The sequence below is a fragment of the Thamnophis elegans genome, chromosome 2 (genome assembly GCF_009769535.1).
Source record: "Thamnophis elegans isolate rThaEle1 chromosome 2, rThaEle1.pri, whole genome shotgun sequence".
Classification (NCBI taxonomy): Eukaryota; Metazoa; Chordata; class Lepidosauria; order Squamata; family Colubridae; genus Thamnophis; species Thamnophis elegans.
The window spans coordinates 125,967,584-125,985,178 of record NC_045542.1 but is presented as its reverse complement, the minus strand read 5'-3'; the positions used below and the strand labels follow the sequence as shown (position 1 = coordinate 125,985,178).

The 17,595-nt window shown below is 40.8% G+C and overlaps 1 protein-coding gene across 1 annotated transcript in view; it reads left to right on the top strand.

The window, feature by feature from the left end:
• ITPR1 (inositol 1,4,5-trisphosphate receptor type 1) overlaps positions 1 to 17,595 on the top strand; it is a 264,200-nt gene that overhangs the window by 141,027 nt on the left and 105,578 nt on the right. The window contains exons 24-32 of the mRNA XM_032210776.1: positions 601 to 651; positions 3,437 to 3,606; positions 4,033 to 4,203; positions 6,248 to 6,313; positions 7,981 to 8,118; positions 9,757 to 9,882; positions 13,098 to 13,298; positions 14,941 to 15,192; positions 16,121 to 16,246. Coding sequence (XP_032066667.1) covers positions 601 to 651; positions 3,437 to 3,606; positions 4,033 to 4,203; positions 6,248 to 6,313; positions 7,981 to 8,118; positions 9,757 to 9,882; positions 13,098 to 13,298; positions 14,941 to 15,192; positions 16,121 to 16,246 — 1,301 coding nt within the window. The remainder of the gene's footprint in view (positions 1 to 600; positions 652 to 3,436; positions 3,607 to 4,032; positions 4,204 to 6,247; positions 6,314 to 7,980; positions 8,119 to 9,756; positions 9,883 to 13,097; positions 13,299 to 14,940; positions 15,193 to 16,120; positions 16,247 to 17,595) is intronic.

Below are 17,595 nucleotides of genomic sequence, written 5' to 3'. Positions count from 1 at the left end.
AGGTTTCTTGTATCTTTGGGCTAGTGTTGAGAGTTGCAACTCTGGAAGAAGCCAGATTGGCGAAGGTCTTTAAATGCTGTAGTCAGTATATTTTGATTTATGCACTTGAGTGAAAGGTGAGATCTTTGAGTCACTGATACATCTACTGTTTGTATATTCTGTGTATATTCATAAACCCAGTATCTGTTCACATATGAATTCATGAATGAGTGGTATTAGGATGAGGGGGAAGCACAGATGGGTAATGTACAAGTTGCTTATTCGTCTTCTGCTGAACTGGGAAAAAGACAAGAGTATATTTTAAAATATTCTTTTAGAAAATAGAGCATCATCTGCTACTACCTCCCTGTCTTATTATAAACTGTTTCATTAAGCAATTTCTGTGCAAACTGGCTCCCTCACTGGCTTAATTTATATAATGGTTTGGTGTTTTTTTTTCAATTTTGACGCAGAGAAAACTGCCTTGCTTGTTAGGTGTAGGTTCTTGCAATTCACTTATTTTATTCTACAGAAAGGGGGGGGAAAGTAATGGCTTGATTTGAATTATTGTTTCATTGTTGTGAACTCAGCGCAAATCACATTATTGGTTTTCCTTTACAGGTGCTCTTGACTTTGAAAATATTGAAGAACAAGCAGAAGGGATATTTGGAGGCAGGAAAGTAAACTATGGCAATTTGTATTCTTTTGTTCTCAACTATTTGTTAAATAGTTTCTGGAAACTCGATGTTCATAGTTTTAGAGGATAAATTCTGGGGTTCACAGTACACTACTGGTGTGCCCATGGGTATCTCTTTTGGTGCCCTCCAGGACACTTTTGTGATTGATACCGTCTTGGCAATTGTTTCCCAAGAATGGAGTATGAACATGTTCTCAAAAGTACAGATGTACCCAGTGGTGGGATTCAAATAATTTAACAACTGGCTTTCTGCCCTAATGACCAGCTGGGTAGGCATGGCTTGGTGGTCATGTGACTGGGTGGGTGTGGCCAACTCAACATCACTCACATCGATGGGCGCTTCACCTTAGATGTTACAATGTAATAAGGGTTAACTGAAGAGGCAGTTTCTGTAGGCAGGGCAATAAAGATTAGGCTAGAAACAATACCAGAATGTTTCCTTCCTGCCTTCCTTACACGATTAGCCCTGTAAAGAGGAAAAAAACAAAAAGAGATTTCTTCCAACAATTGGTTGTCCAAACTGCTTAGAAAGTTAACAACCTGTTCTTCCGAATAGGTGCGAATTGGCTGAACCCCACCATTGGGTGTACTTAACTGGCCAAAACGTTTATGAGCATTCAAATGGCTTGTACCAATTTTTTGAGAACCCATTTAGTTACATATAAGCCTCCAGCATTACCTTCTTTTGAAAACACAATTGAAAGTTACAAACACAAAAGTTTTAGAAGTATATACAGTAGATATCGAAGCATAGACAGCAGACAAACAAGGCAGAAACATAATTAATCATTTTATAATTACTTTGTTAAAGCATATTCTAGAAGTATGGATATAGATATGGGTATGTATGTAGGTACGTATGGACAGGTAGTCCTCGACTTACAACAATAACAATAGCAGTTAGACTTATATACCGCTTCATAGGGCTTTCAGCCCTCTCTAAGCGGTTTACAGAGTCAGCATATCGCCCCCAACAATCCGGGTCCAGTTCATGTAGTGACCGTTCAAAGTTATAACGGCACGTAAAATGTGATTTATTACTGTTTTTCACAATTACGATCTCTGCAGCATTCCCATGATCATATAATCAAAATTCAGATGCTTGGTAACTGGCTCATTGCTTTGTCCCAAGGTCATGGGGCCACCTTTTGTGACCTTGACCTTGCTTGTGACCAAGGAAGGTCAATGGGGAAGCCAGAATCACTGAACTATCGAGTTATTAACTTATCAACTACAGTGATTCACTTAACAACTGTGGCAAGAAAGGTTATAAAATGGGGCAAAACTCACTTAACAAATGTCTCATTTAACAAGAAAATTTTGGACTCAATTGTGATAAATCAAGGACTACCTGTATATGTGGTGTGTGTGTTTTTGTGTGTGCGTGTGTATGTTTTCTGTCCTTGCCCCAGCTCCTGCTCAACTAGTGGTTCAAAAGTATGCAAATGCATGTAGATAAATAGGTACTATTTTGGTGGGAAGTTAACAGCATGTGTCATAGCATGTAGTCATGCTGGCCACATGACCATGGAAATGTCTTTGGACAACGCTGGCTCCCTTGGCTAAAATATGAAAATGAGCATCGCCCCTTAAAGTCAGACACAATTGGACCAAGAAAAACTTTACTTTTACCTTTATATACAGTATAACTATCAGAATGGAAAAAAGTAGAGAAAAGAATATTACATCTGTTTTATGTGGATGAAAAGGAGTTGGGAAATTCAAAGATTCTTCAAAAAGAACTTTGGCTTTCCGACACCATATTCTCTCCTTTATATTCCACACGTTGTGGTAGCTTTGCTAGTTCCTATAATAAGTATTAGCTCATATCTTGTTCTAGTCTTTTCTTGTTTGATGTTTTCAGCTTCTTCATCAAGGAGCCCTTGCTTTTTAATACAAATAACATTTTAAAGAAATGAATAAAGCTCTCCTGCAAGTTATGTTTCAGTTGTTTTATTGCTTTTAATTGGCTTTTTTGTTTTGTGGTTGTCTTTATATTGCTTTTTTTTCTTTTTAATTCTGTAAGTCCCCCAGAGTTACAGAATCAAGTAGAGGTGGATATAAACATTTAATAAACAGACCAATAATATTGGCCATACACTAGAATGCTTAGATCTTTCCTTTAGTTGTTTCTGTTTACCACATTTACATGAGGCCAGTTGTAGGGTTTAGTCTGTTTTCTTCAGTTCTCTTGTTCTTTCCTTTGCTAGAAGAATACACATAGGGAATTTTTATACCTAAGAAGTGGAGGTTATACATGCTTCATCAATAAATAAAAATAAAGCAAACAGCTTTAGAGGGATGCTGAACAAAAGGATGCTGTAGTTTAGGAGCATTTTTTAATTGTATGCTGCAATCTTGGGTCATATTCTACCCTACAGAATGCAATGATTAGTGGGAACAAAATACCTTTATTATGATAAAATATGAATGTTGAATATTACAACATTATGACGACAAGCTGGATAGAGTTCACCTGAAAAGTTTTGCATTCAATGAGAGAAAGAAGTTACTAATTTTCAAGGGCACAATGCAGATGCTTGGTGTTGAGAAAAGTATGGAGAAAGTTGCTAATGAAGAAGCTGTCATCCATTTTCCAATGATAATTAAATGCCTGACTTTATATCCAGTTTTAATTTGTAGTGCTCTTTTTGTCCTATCCACCAAATGAAGTACAGTCAGGGAAACTGGGTTGTCCTTAAACTTACTTAAAAAGTAAGAGTTCTTACTTTCGTTTTAATGTTGCTATATTTTGTCTTTGCAGTGAAGAGAATACACCACTAGATTTGGATGATCATGGTGGCAGAACTTTCCTGAGAGTTTTGCTCCATTTAACAATGCATGACTATCCTCCACTAGTATCTGGGGCACTTCAGCTACTCTTCAGACACTTTAGTCAGAGGCAAGAAGTCCTCCAGGCTTTTAAACAGGTAAATGTCAAGGTTCCAACAGATGCCCTAATTAATTCATGAGTACTCAGCCAAGTTTCAAAAGAAAATCAGTTATTTATTAGGAGCAGCATGTTGGTGTCTACTGCCGCAGGTAATTTATGGTTCAACTTTGACTTTGTCCCCCCCCCCTCCTCTCAATCTGTGTCATAAATCACATTCTCCAATGATGCACTCCCATGGGCTGAAGAAGCCCACTCCTCACAAGCCAGCTATGGTAATCTGAGATCCTACCCTGGAAGAAGGTATGTGTGGAATGTGCTCCCACCTTGATGCCCATGGCAATTCGAGAGCAGGCTAGAAAGCTTTGCAAGTTAACAGTAAATGCAGTTGTGTAATGTTTTCTATTTGCTTTGAAGTTTGTAGAGCAAGTGTATATTGCAAATAACCAATTTCAATTCATGTAAGGTTCAACTGCTTGTTACCAGCCAAGATATTGACAATTATAAGCAGATAAAGCAAGACTTGGATCAGCTGAGGTCCATTGTTGAAAAATCGGAACTCTGGGTATACAAAGGACAGGGGCCTGATGAAGCTGCAGATGTGACAACAGGAGAAAATGAACATAAGAAAAAGGAGGTAAGAAGAAGAACTTTTATCAATGCTGCTTAAGAGCTGCAATGCCCTCTCCTGACTTGGAATATTAGTTACAGCCTAATTTTGATAATTATAAAAAGATTAACAATCAGTATAATATAATCAGTACTATATGTTTGAGAGCCCTAGTTTCTGTATAATCTAGATCCGTGATGGTAAACCTATGGCACGTGAGCCGTTACCCCAGTTTAGCTTTGCCACGCATGCACATGCATCTCCTACCGACCAGCTGGTTTTTTTGGTCTTTGCCATGCATCCGTAGGATGTGGGGTGAATGCGGAAGGTGCATGTGCAAGGGGTACACATGGGGGCAAGTGCACATGCGTGTGTGTCTGAGGGTTGCTTGTGTGGGAGATTGGGCGCTTGCAGGGGATTGCACATGCATGTGCAGGGGGTGGAGTGCATACAGGGTCGCGTGTGCATGCACAGGGGTCACGGGGGCTGATGCGTACATTGTATTATGGGTGTGTGCATGTACACACGCGCTTTCGACACTTTGTGCCGAAAAGGTTAGGCGTCATTGATCAAGATGTAGTTGAATGAATCTTCCGGTACAGTATAATGTAGTTTTTCCAAAAATCAAATAAATAGATAACATTTATTTAATAAAAAATATTGTCCCCCTTCCTGCATAAAGTGTATTGATAGATTAGTGTTAATTTTTCAAAGGCTTGAAACAAATTATCTTTGAAATACTGAGCCAAACTATTTTCTGTCCTCCAATCCCATCAAGTTTGATTACTAAGCCCAAGTTTTAGCCAGAGGTCTCCCCAGTCCTCTTCTTTTCCAATACAAGTAGAAGTATTTGAGCCTACAATTTTAGTTAGGTATGACCATCATAATGCGGATTGTCACATGACCACGCTAGACTTTATGGCATTTTTCTTACTATGCCAGAAAATGCCCACATTTCATATTCTAACCCTTTACTCCAATCTATAGTATAGTAGTTATAGTTGTACATAAAATGTAACTAGTTTACAGAAACGCTAAAGCCTTTCTCAATAATATTAGTAGTTTAGGAGTTTCACCTATTGTGTTAGGCCTAAAGCATAAGCTCAAAGGTTCTTTTCTTTGAATGCACTGTCATTTGACAAAGTTGGGTGAACTACAGCACATCTTAAAACATCAAATATATCAGCATAGTCAGTGGAGCTGAGAACTGTAGCTGAGCAACTCTTGGTAAAACACAAACACACACACACACAAACACACACACACACCAAGTACTAAAATGGCCTACCTTAGACCCTCCCATGAAGTGAGGCTGAGAAATTATGCCACTTATTTTTATTAAAATCTACAGGTCATAAATACAAAATTCTTTTAGTTTAAAAAAATTAAGTGTTTTGGCATAAATATGAACAGTCAACATTCCAATAATAGGTTAATGTAAAGAGTTAAAAAAAAACCTAGAAGTTCATGTTATAGAGTTAATAGAGTACTGGTGTTTCTTTATTTGTTACCAGTTTTTCTTACTCTAAAATTTGAATGTCTCCTGTCATATTAACATTCTTGCCTCCTTTAAATCCATATGCAAATTAATCCAGCAAATTCATCCTTGGTTATGTGCTGTAAACTGAAAAAAAATGTTTAGTGGCATGGTGAGAAAATACTGACTTAGAAGCGTATGTGTACAATGTCAGCAGGTCTCAATCTTTAGTCTGTAATAATAGCATTAAACATACAGTCCTAAAACCTAAGTGGTAATTGAAAAATTGCTATAATATTACTGTAAGGTTGACAAAAAGGAAAGAAAATTGTGCTATATGCCTTCAATAACTATTACTAGATAATTAATGATAGGATAGGAATTGATCTTACACGAAGAAAAGAATCTTCATATATATTTAAGATTTTGTTAGAACTTCCACCTGCCTTTTCTCAATGCCTCAGTTTGGGCAAAACCTGCTGCAGTAGTAAACATTGGAGAGTTCTGGTAAGAAAAAAAATGCTCAAAGTGTATATTCATGAACTCCAGGATTTTAAAAAGCAATTTAATGTATTGATCTTGTTTGTCTCTTAGGAAGGTCGCAGCAAATCCTCTAAACCGGAAAGCACTAGTAGCTACAATTATAGGGTAGTAAAAGAGGTAAGATTCCATTCCCAAATATCTATTTCTTCTGTACTCTTTTCTTCTTTTATGTGTATGTTGAAGAATTTTAAATGTGTAACACAGTAATTGTGTTTTTGTTTGAATGTAAAATATTCTTTGACTTAGGGGAGATAAAAAGGTAGTTGCTGGAATACATGGGACTCTGTGGTTAAAAGGGATGCAGTGGCTAAGACGCTGAGTTTGTTGATCAGAAAGGTTGGCAGTTCAGTGGTCCAAATCCCCAGTAGCGCATAACGGAGTGAGCTCCCATTACCTGTCCCAGCTTCTGCCAACCTAGCAGTTCGAAAGCATGTAAAAACGCAAGTAGAAAAATAGGAACCACCTTTGGTGGGAAGGTAACAGTGTTCCACGCGCCTTTGGTGTTTAGTCATGCCGGCCACATGACCACGGAGACGTCTTTGGACAGCGCTGGCTCTTCAGCTTTGAAACAGAAATGAGCATTGCCCCCTAGAGTCGAGAACAACTAGCATGTGTGTGCGATTGGAAACTTTACCTTTTACTGAGGTTAAAGTGGGTTCCTAAGGAACGACTAAATGTTAAGTACAGAGATAAATATTTGTTAACAATCTTAAAGATTATAACTCGGTATAACTAGATTTTAACAAGCTGAAGATGTGATAACTTAGGCAAAACAAAGTGTTGATAATATGTGTGATCTATATATCTTAATTTGCATTTAAATTGGGCAAATAGCTTTAAATTAATCCCAATATGTACTCCCATGTTTGCTAGGGGCTGGGTTGAAAGGACAGGAATGCAGGCTTGTTATATAATTTCTACCTTTAAACTATGTGTAAGGTATATGGTCAGGATTCTCTCTTGCCTCACTCTTCCCTTTCCTCATTTCAAACAGAAAAAAACTAGATTGACAAATTAAGCATTTTTGTCAATTATTCTGCTTCTCCAATGTATGAAAAGTAGACAATACACTCTGCTAGAGAGAAGTTCCCTGAAGAAGGGCTCCAGTACATGTCCAAAAGCTTGGAAGACAAAACCACTGGTTACCCAGTGATCGACCCAGATTGTATCTTGTAGAACTGATATTGTTTAGAGCAGGGGGGAGCAACCCACGGCTCTGGAGATGCATGTGGCTCTTTCATCCCTCTGCTGCAGTTCCCTGTCGCCAGTCAGCTCCAAAATTGATAGGGCTTTCGGTTAGGACAGGCAGAGGAAAAAGGATGCTGCTCTAGGAGGAGACTCTATGATGGGGAACAGGACTTCCGATCAGCTTCAGAATTGAATGGGTGGCTTCCATTTAGGACCTTTGTGGCTCTTTGAGTGTTTAAGGTTGCCAAATCCCTGGTTTAGAGCAATGCAGATACAGTGTCATCTCCTGGAAATATTGATTTATCCACATGAAGATTCTGAGATTTTGATGGATTTTTTGCTGTATGTTTTCTCCTGAAATATGAAGAGAGAGAAGTTTGTTTTCCTCGAACATAAAAACTAAAATGAGTTTTAGTTTTTATATTCATTGCAATCCTAACAAAATTGCTGCCTCATTTAAATAGTTCATTTTCTTGTTTTGCTCTTAAAACCAAACTCTTTGTTTTGTAGCATTCTTTGTTCTGTTGAAGAAAGAGTTTTTCTTCTGCCTTGTCTGGAGAGAAAAATCAGTTTCTAAAAGGAATGTTTATTTGCAGATTTTGCTTCGCCTTAGCAAGCTTTGTGTCCAGGAGAGTATCTTGGTCAGGAAAAGCAGGAAACAGCAGCAGAGATTGCTCCGAAACATGGGGGCTCATGCGGTGGTACTGGAACTCTTACAAATCCCCTATGAGAAAGTGAGGTTTGCATGCATCTTTTACTTTAGCTTTGTCGACAGAGTGTTTTCATACTTTTAATTCCATCTAAAGACCACCTCTTATAAATGGCACTGAGCATCAAAGAAACAGCTGGTGCTAAGTCTCTATAACTTTGGAAATGGCTTATTCATTTAATGCTTAGCAATAGCACTTAGACTTATATATTGCTTCAAAGTGATTTATAGCCCTCTCTAAGAGGTTTATAGAGTCAGCATATTTTCCCCCTCTGGGACTTGTTTCACTGACATCAGAAGGATGAAGGCTGAATCAACCTTGAGCTGGTCAGGATCAAACTCCTGTCTGCAGGCAGAATCAGCCTGCAATAATGCATTCTAGCGACTGTGCCATCATGGCTCTATTGCTTATTGAAGCAACATTGGACACAATTTCTGCCAAAGCTTTCTCTATTAGAAGGATGAATAAAATTAAACCCAGAATAATTTGGTTTTTATTGAGAATGAGATATAAATGTCCATGAAGTGTCTAAACCAATACCTAGTCCTTCAGTTATGTATAGAAATTAATATTGTAATCTGTGTAGCTTATTTTCTTCCCAATTGAAAACTGGTAAATGTATATAGTTTTGAAGCATTCAGTAAGAGAAGCAAAGCATCACAAAGAATGAATGGTAAGAAGATGTACAGAGCAGTTGAGTGCTCTAAGTTTAAAGCTATTGAAAATGGGGGTGATCCAGTTCCCCTTCATTGGGCCAGTGTCAGGGTTCCAAGTAACACTCCTTGAAGTTCCTCAAAGCTCCATTTTATTAGAGATGTCATATTGGCACATCTGGAAAAACCCAAATCTGAATGCTTCCAGGTTTTCCCCACCCAAATGAAAGTTCAAATCCCTGCCCAGCACTCACACGTCCGTCACATGGGCCAATCAGGCACTGTCCTAATTGGAGATGCCTTCCAGTCACATCACTCCAGGTGCAGGGTAAGATGTCCTTGACTCTCTGAGAAAGGAATGTTATTTTGACTATATATCTCCCATACTCCATATAATCCCCCTCCTATTTTCCCACAGCATTAATTGTGGCAGGCCGGAAGGCCCAATGCAAAAGATGGCTTCCAGACCTGACAGGCAGTTGTTTTCTCTCAGTCCAACCCACTTCACAAGGTTAAGAGTTATAGAGAAAATAAGGGAAAGGGAGTATTAGGTATTTATGATGCCTTGAGTTGACCAAAAATCCAAATCATGTAAGGGAGTAAGGAATTTCTAAGTAGTGATGTTTAAACGCTCTAACAATTGTGTATATGTATGTTGATTGCTAGCTAAATGGTATGAGGATCTTCAAAAAAGAACTTTGGAAATCTTGGCTAAAATAGTTTTAAAAGGTGAATTTATCCTTCCCATTAATAAAAGGATCTGTGCTGTAATTGGCTATGAAATATTTAGAAACCTTGTAATGCCAACATGTTACATCACTTTGCAACTTAATCCTTTAAACCTCACAGAACCTTACCCTGCTTTCTTTAATTTGCTTCATATAACTATAATGTATAGGCTTGGATTCTATTTGCCTAATCCCAATGTACAACTATTACATTAGGTCATCCTGAAGCTATTGTATTCTTAATCCTTTGGAGATTTACTTTTTTAATGTTATAATCATAGGCTGAAGATATACGCATGCAGGAGATCATGAAACTGGCCCATGAGTTTCTACAGAACTTCTGTGCTGGCAATCAACAAAATCAGGCTTTGCTACACAAGCATATAAATCTGTTTCTCAACCCTGGGGTAAGAAGTAATTTAATTAAAGTCTATTCCATAAACCTGTTTTATATTTGTCCCAGGTTGTTGGGTTGTGCTGAGAGTTTTCTGAATACAAATCCAATTTTGAAATCCTCATTTCTGCGTCATGCCTAAGAACACAAAAACAGGCAACAAGTCCTAAGACTCCCCTCAAGCTTTTTCTTCATTGGCACACTGGGTCGCCCACCAATTTTTTTGAGGTTTGAGGTTTGAGGTTTATTGGGATTTATATGCCGCCCTTTTCCCTGAGGGGACTCAGGGCGGCTTACAACCACAGGGGAGGGGAAGTGCAAGGTCAAAACAAACAATTAGTGAACAAAAGAAAAATGATAAAACACAACTTTCATTCAGCAATCAAACACTCGGGCGGGTGATTGGAAACCTATTCCCAGGCCTGCTGGGAGAGCCAGATCTTGAGGGCTGCGCAGAAGGTCTGGATCGTGGTGAGGGTGCGGATCTCCATGGGGAGCTCGTTCCATAGGGTCGGGGCAGCAACAGAGAAGGCTCTCCTCCGTGTGGTCGCCAGTCGGCATTGACCAGCTGATGGAATTCGGAGGAGGCCTAGTCTGTGCGATCTAATTGGTCGGTTTAGGGAGGTAATCGGCAGAAGGCGGTCTCTCAAGTACCCAGATCCACTACCATGGAGTGCTTTAAAGGTGGTCATTAGTATCCTGAAGCGCACCCGGAGACCAACAGGCAGCCAGTGCAGCTCGCGGAGGACAGGTGTAACGTGGGCGAACCGAGGTGCGCCCACTATCACTCGCGCGGCTGCATTTTGGACTAGCTGTAGTCGCCGGATGCACTTCAGGGGCAGCCCCATGTAGAGCCCATTGCAGTATTCCAGTCTGGAGATCACAAGGGCTCAAGTGACTGTTGTGAGGGCCCCCCGATCTAGGTAGGGCCGCAACTGGCGGACCAGGCGAACCTGGGCAAATGCCCCCCTGGTCACAGCTGACAGCTGGTGGTCAAAAGTCAGCTGTGGATCCAGGAGGACTCCTAAGTTGCGGACCCTATCTGAGGGGTATAAAATTTGACCCCCCAGCCTAAGCGTTGGTGTATTAGCCAAATTATTGGGGGGGAAACACAACAGCCACTCGGTTTTATCCGGGTTGAGCACCAGTTTGTTAGCACTCATCCAGTCCTTAACGGCCTCCAGACCCTGGTTCATCACGTCCACCGCTTCATTGAGTTGGCACGGGGCGGACAGATACAATTGCGTATCGTCCGCATATTGATGGTATTTTATCCCGTGCCTCCGAATGATCTCGCCCAGCGGTTTCATGTATATGTTAAATAGTAGGGGGGATAAGACCGAACCCTGGGGTACCCCACATGTTAGGGGCCTCAGGGATGATCTCTGCCCCCCGACTAACACCGACTGCGACCTGTCCGAGAGGTAGGAGGAGAACCACCGCAGAACAGTGCCTCCCACTCCCACCTCCCGCAGTCGTCGCAGAAGGATACCATGGTCGATGCTATCGAAAGCCGCTGAGAGGTCAAGGAGAACCAGGATGGACGCATAGCCTCCATCTCTGGCCCTCCAGAGATCATCGGTCAATGCGACCAAAGCGGTTTCTGTGCTGTAACCAGGTCTGAAGCCGGACTGGAAGGGGTCAAGATAGCTAGCTTCCTCCAAGGCCCGTCGAAGCTGAAAGGCCACCACCTTCTCAACAACCTTCCCGATAAAGGGAAGGTTGGAGACAGGACGAAAGTTGTTTAAGATGGCTGGATCTAACGATGGTTTCTTTAGGAGGGGTCTCACCACCGCCGTTTTGAGTACGGCGGGGAAGTGCCCCTCCCGAAGGGAGGCGGTGACAACCGCCTGGATCCAGCCATGTGTCACCTCCCTGCTGTTAGCCACCAGCCAGGAGGGACACGGGTCCAGAATACAAGTGGAGGCACTTACAGCTCGGATGGCCTTGTCCACATCCCCAGAGGCAACTTCCTGGAACTCAACCCAGAGTTGATGTGGCAGATGATCCTCCTGTGTCTCAGCTGGATCTACTGCGGTGGAGTCCAAGTCCGATCGAAACCGAGCTACTTTGTCCGCCAAGAATTGAGCATAATCCTCAGCCCTACCCTGCAAGGGGTCTCCCGCATCCCTCCTATTAAGATTTACTTTTTGAGTTACATATCTTCTATCGTATCTAGCATATTCAGTAGCTCGGGAAGCAGCAGTACAAATTATGTGGTGGAAAATAAAGCAGAAGGAATGTGATGTGGTTCAACGTATCTATGAAACCTATGGTGTATGTTTTTCCAAGAATGGTATAGCATGTCAACCAGGAATAGCTCATTTTCTGGTTGTTTCTTTTTTCTCAAATTGGTCATTGGCAGACTCTGTAGAACAGGGGTGTCAGACTCAAGGTGTCAGATCTGGCCCACAGGGTGCTTAGATCTGGCTTGTGGGGACATCCTGGAAACAGCGGACTGGCCTGTTGTTCCTCCGCCAGTGAAAATGGAGCCCTCTGCAGCCCTCTGCTAGTGAAAACAGAGCTTGGAGAGGCTGCGGCTTATGGCTCTGGATAGCCTGCACCACCTTTTGGGGGTCCCCTTGTGGCCTGAGAGGGACAGCGAGGCTCCTCTGGAGGACAAGTGTTGGCCCTCTCCCTGGTCTTCCCTTCCTCCGCTGAAGACAATGGATTCCCCCAGCCCTGCCCCAGGCCACCACAGGTGCCCCAATACAAGTGAGGTCAAGATGGTCACGCACCTTGCCTCCCACAAGGTCAAACACAATCCTGATGTGGCCCTCAATTAAATTGAGTTTGACACCCCTGCTGTAGGAGATGACCAGTTTGAGCCCGAGGTGAAATGTGTCCCCAATCATGAGTCGCTTCATGCCCACAAGAGATCTAAATCCAGCCTACCTTGAATTCCATTGACTCTTATCTACCATCAATTTGCTTGACGGTTAGCAATTCAGATACTTGTAGAGAGTTTAAGCTTGCAATAAATCTTTATATTCGTTTCAAATGCCTGGATCTACTGATTTCCCTGTGTTTGACACTCTGTCTTGTTTGGTGTAGATTAGTAATCTGTAAGAAAATAATCCCAGGAAGCTGAAAGGTATGGATAAAGCTGTCTCATTAACCAGTGCCAGGATATGTGGAATGCCAGATTCCTGAATTTCTAAATCCAATGTGCAGCACCTCTTGTTGAGTGGTTAATATTGTTATTTCTATTGTTTTGCTCTTTAATAGATCCTGGAAGCCGTGACGATGCAGCATATCTTCATGAATAATTTCCAGCTTTGCAGTGAAATTAATGAGCGAGTGGTTCAACACTTTGTGCACTGTATCGAAACACATGGAAGGAATGTCCAGTACATTAAATTCCTCCAGACAATTGTTAAGGCTGAAGGGAAGTTCATTAAAAAGTGTCAGGATATGGTCATGGCAGAGGTGAGAAAGATGCATCCGTATTGCATATTTATAGTTGTCAGATCGGTCTTAAGAAAGTCCAAACTATGAGAAAGTATCTGGTTATTAGATATCAATGTTCAGGAGTTGGTATTAAAAGCTATGCAGGTAGTCCACAAGGTACAATAGTAATCAGGACTGGAACTATACAATGTTGTCATAAAGCACAATGTCAAGCAACTGCATCCTCTAATGACAGCAATCCTGGCAGTCCCCAGTTGTTATCTGAATCCCAGTGATCATTAGGCAAGGATTACCCTGATACAAGGCATTCCCAGACCCAAGCCTTGATAGAAGAAGGCAAGGGAAGATAAAGGACTGCCTCCTCTTTAATTCCCACAACTTGCTTATCACCTCACCCCTCATCCCTGCCCTTTTGGACAATCTGCACAGCTGCTCCTTGGCACCAATGGCATTGGGGTTGACAGAGGTTTTGGGGCCTTCAGCAGTTTCAGCCAGCTGTTACAACTTTTACCAACTTTTATCACAGTTATTTGATCTAATATTTTAATGGGTTGGCAAGTAAAAAAAAGTGTACTATGTTAAATTTGTAAATCTGTTTTGTTTGTGAAGAAACACAGCTATAAAAACAAGGATCAGCTAGAGGAGTTTATTCTCTAAAGAAAATAAAAATATGATATTTAAAGAAATATCTTACTAACAAGAGCTATGTCGTTTTCTTATAAGACTGTAAGTCAGTATCTTATTTTAGATGTAATTTCACATTTTTCAGTGGGATTCACATTCTAGTAAATATGTTTGCCAGAAGACATTAGTATGTCTCTTCTAGTTTGTTTCTAAGAGAAAAATACATAGACTTGCTTTGGGAACTAAACTCAAAAGAGTGTCTGCATTAATTAATTAGAATTGATGCCACCATACCAATTTTCTGTAACAAGATAGAGTGCCATTTCTCAGTTCTAGTATCCCATATTTGCACACTTTCCCCAGACTACCCTTATTCCAGTGGTGGGATTCAGCCAGTTCGCACCTATTCAGGAAAACCAGTTGGTAACTTTCTAAGTAGTTCAGAGAACCAATTGTTGGAAGAAATCTCCTTTTTTTCTTTTCCACTTTACAGGGCTAATCCTGTAAGGAAGTCAGGAAGGAAACATTCTAGTGTTGTTTCTAGCCTAATCTTTATTGACCTGCTTACAGAAACTGCCTCTCTGGTTAACCCTTATTACATTGTAACAGCTACGGCAAAGCACCCATCGACCTGAGTGACCTTGAGTTGGCCAAGCCCACCCAGTCACATGACCGTCTAATCCCACCTACCCAGATAGTCATTAGGGCAGAGAACCGGTTGTTAAATTATTTGAATCCCACCACTGCCTTATTCATAATATAAACTTAACAAACATATCAAAATGTTGATGTAGAAATGTACAAACTGTCAAAGAAAGATTGTAGCAGACATGATAGCAGGTGCTGATTTGCTAGGAGCCTGCTCGTGGCCTGTAGACCAAATGCGCCACATGTTGGCCCCGCCCACACCTAGTTTAACAAAGAGGAAAAAAGTTACGATACGTCATATGACAACACTGATGATGCGAGTTTGACACCCCTGCTGTTGAACATGTTCTTGTGTAGGATGGAATTAATGTCTCTTTTCTCTTGGTAGTTGGTCAATGCAGGGGAAGATGTCCTTGTATTCTACAATGACAGAGCTTCATTCCAGACATTAGTGCAGATGATGAGATCAGAACGGGACAGAATGGATGAAAACAGTGCTCTCATGTATCATATCCACTTAGTAGAATTGCTGGCTGTTTGCACCGAGGGCAAAAATGTCTACACCGAAATCAAGTGCAACTCTCTTCTCCCCTTGGATGACATTGTTAGAGTTGTAACCCATGAGGATTGCATACCTGAGGTAACATGCTGTTTTGCTTGCTCTCGCTTGTTAGGTTTAGGTGAACAGCCGGGGATTATGTTTTAATCAGGTTGAGGAACTTGATGGAAGCTTTTATACTTTCTTTAATTTGTGGCAATGAAATCGGCATTGCCCTCTTCCCCTCTTTCTCCCCGAGGACAAGTATCACCCTTCCTTAGATCAAGGATTCAATTAAGGACAGATTACGGTTTTCATTACAGTTTAAATCATTACAGTTTAAACAAGAGCAGACAATATCAAAGGCTGTTATTAGAAATTAATTCCTTTTTAGTAAGTCATGTTGTCATTAAGACTATCATGAACTGTATAATGCTACAAATAACTCTCTAAGATTGTAAAAAGAGGCTAGCATGTATGTACAGGTAGGTTGTATATAAAATGTTATTGTAGCAAGACTAATATTTGTCCTTGATATTTAAGAAGAGGGAATAGCTGTCAGCTACCTAATATACCATGGTTTTTATAAGAGATTTTCGATCTTATCTGTTTCAGACTGAAATTCTGTACCATTGGCATTCAAATCCTGTTTGAAATTGCTGCAAGAATAATTTTGTTTCTGCTTTCAGTAGTAAATTTCTGCTTTCTCCCAGCGGCCTCACATCTCCTTTTGTAGAACAAAAAATTTACAGTTAAGCATTGTGAAGGCTAATTGCCATATCTTTTCAATCAAGGTCTAAAATGATGCGTTGAACTGGTTTGTGGTTTGCAACAACACCAAATTAATATTGATATCACTAACAGATTAACTAAGCGGGAGAATATTTTATAAGGATAAAAAAAGAATGTGGCAAGGAAGAGTTTTATCTATGAGATTGGAGTTATTTTTTTTATTATTGTCCAGACTTACCTGACAGTTTTAATCTATTTTTTAAAAGGGTATATAAATTATTTGATTTGTTATCTGCAGGTGAAAATAGCCTATATTAATTTTCTAAACCACTGCTATGTCGACACAGAAGTTGAAATGAAAGAGATTTATACGAGCAATCATATGTGGAAGCTCTTTGAAAACTTTCTTGTGGATATCTGTAGGGTAAGTGTTTGTTGCTAGAAATATTAAAGCATACATTATGCAAGTCTCATCTGAATTCTACTTATAAAATGTCAATTTGGAAAGAGCTGTTTATTGTTTCCATTGTTTCAGGTTTATTATCACTTATATCATTTAGGTACACTGAGAGCTTATGCACCGAAGACAAATTCCTTGTATGTCCAATCACACTTGACCAATAAAGAATTCTATTCTATTCTATTTGAAACATTTTCTGTTATGTTATACATATATGGCAGTGATGGCAGATCTTTTCAGCACTGAGTGTCAAAATTGGAACGTGTGTGCGCTGGAGCCTCAGAAGCTTGAAGACCAACTGACTGGTGCGGATGGACACACCGGCCACTGGTCTTCATGTGTGTCAGAGTACCAGAAATCCGAAGACGTAGGCACATGTGCTGCCCACCTCATCTTCGGGTTTCTGGGGCTCCGGCATGCACAAAGAACAGTTGGCCAGCGCACCAGAAGATAATAGAGAGGGCTCTATGTGCCACCTCTGGCAAAGGTGCCATAAGTTCACCGTCACAGATATAAGGCAATTAAATTTTACAATAGTAATTAATAACATTGGGTTTCCTCATGTAATTATTGTGATAATAAGTGTCTGTTTAGATTTCTATATGGGTTTCATATTTCTGAGGTTTGCAGCCCTCTAATCCTTCTGTAATTCCTCCAGCTTCTAGTTTCTAGTTAACTTTTCATGCTGTTAGTTTTCTGTTCTAAGTAAGCATAGACTGTCAAGGTTCCGACAGATGCCCTAATTATTTCATGAGTATCAAGCCAAGTTTCAAAAGAAAACCAATTATTTATTAGGAGCAGCATATACTCGAGAGAGGTCAACTTTGACCCATATAGTTTATGGCTCAGCTTTGACCCTGTTTCCGCCCTCCTCTTAGTTGGTGTCATAAATCACATTCTTCAACAAGGCACACCCTCGGGCTGTAGAAGTCCACGCCTCACAAGCCATCTTTGATAATCTGAGATCCTACCCTGGAAGAAGGTATGCATGGAATGTGTCCCCCCTTGCTGCCCATGGCAACTCAAGAGCAGATTAGAAATGCTTTTGCAAATTGACATAGGCATCTATATTGAGAAATTATACCATGTTTCCCTGAAAATACGACCTGAATACGACTAAGGCATTGCCACATTTTTCAGGTGGGCAAAAATATAAGCCCACCCCCTGGGCAACCCCCCTCCGGCCAGCCCCCCCCCCTCCGGCCAGACAGAGCACCGCTCACTGACTATCCCGAAGACGCCAAGCCACGAGAGCTGGGGAGGAAAGAGATACCGCTAGGTTGGGGAGTGGCATTCTGTCTGGCCAAAGGGTG